General features: G+C 54.4%; 1 protein-coding gene across 1 annotated transcript; it reads right to left on the reverse strand.

Annotated features, from left to right (window-relative positions):
• Positions 1-1126: 1126 nt before the first annotated feature.
• On the reverse strand, positions 1127-1792 carry LOC137535024 (histone H1C-like). The gene has a single exon (XM_068256788.1). It carries the CDS (start codon positions 1790-1792, stop codon positions 1127-1129), a length of 666 nt encoding a protein of 221 aa, XP_068112889.1.
• Positions 1793-3466: the final 1674 nt, after the last annotated feature.

Below are 3466 nucleotides of genomic sequence, written 5' to 3' on the forward strand. Positions count from 1 at the left end.
ATGTGAGCAAAAACGCTAGGTAAATGACCACAATAAAGCTCTTGCTAAGCCAAAGCACAAAGGAGCAACTCTCTCTCTATGCAAGTCTCAGGCAAGGACGGAGAAACGTAACATGGCGGCCGCTATTTATAGGGTAGGGGCTGGCAAGGGTCCCCCTCTGTGATTGGCTGCCGTCAGAGGGCCTGGGAGCCCTCTGATTGGCTCTAAGGACATCAATCTGGGCTATGACGCTATTCGAGCTCGGTACCGAGCTCGAATAGCGCCGTTTGTTCGAATAGCTCGAATAGTGAATGGGCTATTCGAGTGTACGCGAATAGCCCATTCGAATAGCTACAGCTATTCGGAGCTCGAATACCGAGCTCGAATAGCTGGAAAAGAGCTCGAATATTCGAGCTACTCGAATATTCGAGCTCTGCTGAGCACCACTGATTACCAGCACAGGACCAATAGAGAGCTTATACTGTAGTTGAGGGAGGGCCCTTCAGGGGCCCTCTGGCCCAAGGGCCCCGATGCGGTGGCTACCTCTGCACCCCCTATTGCTACGCCCCTGAGCTCCAGATAGTCCTCTCTTCATAGCGTTGGCTGTGAATAAGCAATCCCTCCACATACAGAGACGTTGTGGGCACCCGGCAATTATATAACTAGGATCAGAGCCGCCTCCATATAGTGCCGCTGTCACACCGGGCGGCTACACACACTGCAGGGGCAGCTACTCGCTGGCCAGAAACGTAACAGAATAACTAAACCCTTTTATCAGAGGCGATTTGAAAGCAGACATTTTTCACATTATAAATTCCGATACACGTAACTGTAGCATTATGGAAAAACATGATTGGGTACACCATAAATTGAAGTTTCACGTTAGATTAAACGCATAATGTGAGTCAATATATAATGAAGCCACCCCCACCTCACCCGATTCTTTGTGACCTCTCAGCGTGTACGGCCATCCTCCAGCAGCACACTACTAGGGAGTCACTGCACAGAGGGGGACGGTATCACCTGCCTATAATAGGTCTGTCACTATCAACATGCATACTGACAATAAGAAATATCACAGCCCTTTAAAGAAAGTGTGGGTGGCTCTGAAAAGAGCCTTTGTGTTTCTGGAGAGACGAGCTGCGGCTTATTTCTTCTTAGGAGCGGCCTTCTTGGGCTTTGCTGCCTTCTTTGCCGGGCTTTTGGCGGCCTTAGGCTTGGCTGCCTTCTTAGCGGGGCTCTTGGCGGCTTTCTTGGCTGTAGCGGCAGCTTTGGGCTTCTTGGCAGCAGCTGCCGCCGGTTTCTTGGCTGCCTTCTTAGCGGGGCTCTTCTTGGCGGCGCTGGGGGCTTTCTTAGGCTTCTTCGGGGACTTGGCGGCTTTGGGCTTCCTGGCAGTAGCCGGCTTCTTAGGCTTGGCGGCAGCCGCTGGCTTCTTCTTGGCCTGTGCCGGCTTCTTGTGCTCTTTGCCGGCTGCCTCCTTCTTGCTGACCTTGAAGGATCCGGAGGCGCCGGTGCCTTTGACATGGACGAGGCTGCCCTTTGTCAGCAAGCCCTTGATGGCCAGCTTGAGGCGGCTGTTATTCTTCTCCACATCGTAGCCTCCGGCAGCCAGAGCCTTCTTCAGGGCGGCCAGGGAGACCCCGCTGCGCTCTTTGGAGGCGGACACGGCCTTGAGGATGAGCTCGGACACGGCGGGGCCGGAAGGCTTCTTGCTGGCTTTCTTGGCTCCTCCGGCTGCCGCCTTCTTAGTCTGCTTCTTTTTGGCGGCGGGCTCCGCTGCGGGAGGGGCGGCTGCTGGGGCGATCTCTGCCATCTTCCTAGTTATTTTGCAACAAAGTGTAACATTGCAAGTGATCGCCAGTGAGCGCTTATATACTCTCTCCGGCTGCGCTGCCATTGGCTGCTGACAGTAGCGCGGCCCGTCTTCCTATTGGTGGGATCCGGACTCTCAGCCACCCCTCCCCTCCACACAGCTGTTACTCTTCGGCTCTCTGCTTGTGTTTCCTCGCCGGGAGAAAAGTGGGTTTAATTCCCCCGGAAAGTAGCGGTGTGCCCCCTGTGTGCGGCCGCCCGGCTGGCAGGGGTCTCTCCTCCTCCATTACAGTCACGGGGGGCTTCTGAGCGGCGACAGTGGCCGGGAAATCCCGCTGTAATGTGACCAGCTCCGCTTCCTGCTCCCCCGATCTCCTCTGTCTCCATCATTATCAGGGGGTAACATGTCTGAATGGAGGGGAATATTATGCCGAGGAATGTCCCGGATGCTAGCACAGGCTGAGCTCTCCTCTGCTGCCTGCCATTAGGATGAGCCTCTCACACATCAGCTGTCTATTTCCATCAATATTACATTAAGCGACTCATACAGAGAAAAGGGTTCTCTTCTGTATTCCTGAATGTCATTTTTTTAGCCATGGTCAATTCCGATGTACTATAGAGATGGTTGCTGATAATTTATATGCTAAATTAATAACCGCTTGCATGCAGGTTTACTTGCCCCGGTGTAGTCAGAGCACATATTCTGTCCTCCACCTCTGTTTAGTTTACATACGTGGGGATTCCGGTTCCGTTGCGGCGGAACGAAATTGCTGTAGCACTATGGCAGAATTTCCGCTGAAAACTGTGGAATTCCGCGGAATGCAAATTTTTTTCCCCACCAAATGCATTTCTGCCTAAAAAGAATTTCTGCTTGCCAATCTTACAACTTCCACCAAAATCTCCCCTCCTCCTTCTCTCTTTTCAGGAAATTGTAGGATGTCAAAAGCCAGCTCACATACACTGGCCAGGAATCGAACCCAGATCTAGTGCTTGGAAGGCAGCTCTCCTCACCACTATACCACCACCAACACTACATGCTGAAGCCAGCCTAGCATGTACCATTGTGCTCACTTTTTTTGGAGAGTGGACGCCGTCCCCCCCTAGCACCCTGGAGGGGAGCAGCGCAGTGGAGAGGAGCATTGGGCATAGCAGCGGGGAAGGGCGGACGTTTCCCCCCCCCCTTCCCTCACCTTGGGGCTCCTCTTCCTGGCTCTCCCCTCCATAACGATTGCGGCGGTGGCTGGCGGCGATGGCTGGCAGCGGCATCAGTGGGCGGGACTTAGTCCGACGAGTTGACGCTGTTCGTGCAGCTAGTCTGATCTAGGGAAGACCAGAGCAGCGGCACACACAGCGTCAACTCGCCGGAACACTGGAGGAGGTAAGTCCCACCCACTGATGCCGCTGCCAGCCATCGGCGCCAGCCACCGCCGCAATCGTTATGGAGTGGAGAGCCAGGGAGAGGAGCCCCAAGGTGAGGGAAGGGAGGGGGAACATCCGCCCTACCCTGCTGCTCTGCCCAATGCTCCTCTCCACTGTGCTACTCCCCTCCAGCTGGGGGGACACCTATACACCTGGCTACATATAATGGGGACACCTATACCCCTGGCTACATATTAGTGTTGGGCGAACACCTAGATGTTCGGGTTCGCGAACGTTCGCCGAACATCGCCGCGAT

The sequence above is a fragment of the Hyperolius riggenbachi genome, chromosome 10 (assembly GCF_040937935.1).
Source record: "Hyperolius riggenbachi isolate aHypRig1 chromosome 10, aHypRig1.pri, whole genome shotgun sequence".
Classification (NCBI taxonomy): Eukaryota; Metazoa; Chordata; class Amphibia; order Anura; family Hyperoliidae; genus Hyperolius; species Hyperolius riggenbachi.

Bases quoted from the DNA above. Each gene is read 5' to 3' on its own strand.
- LOC137535024 (XM_068256788.1), bottom strand. From the start codon at position 1,792: ATGGCAGAGATCGCCCCAGCAGCCGCCCCTCCCGCAGCGGAGCCCGCC.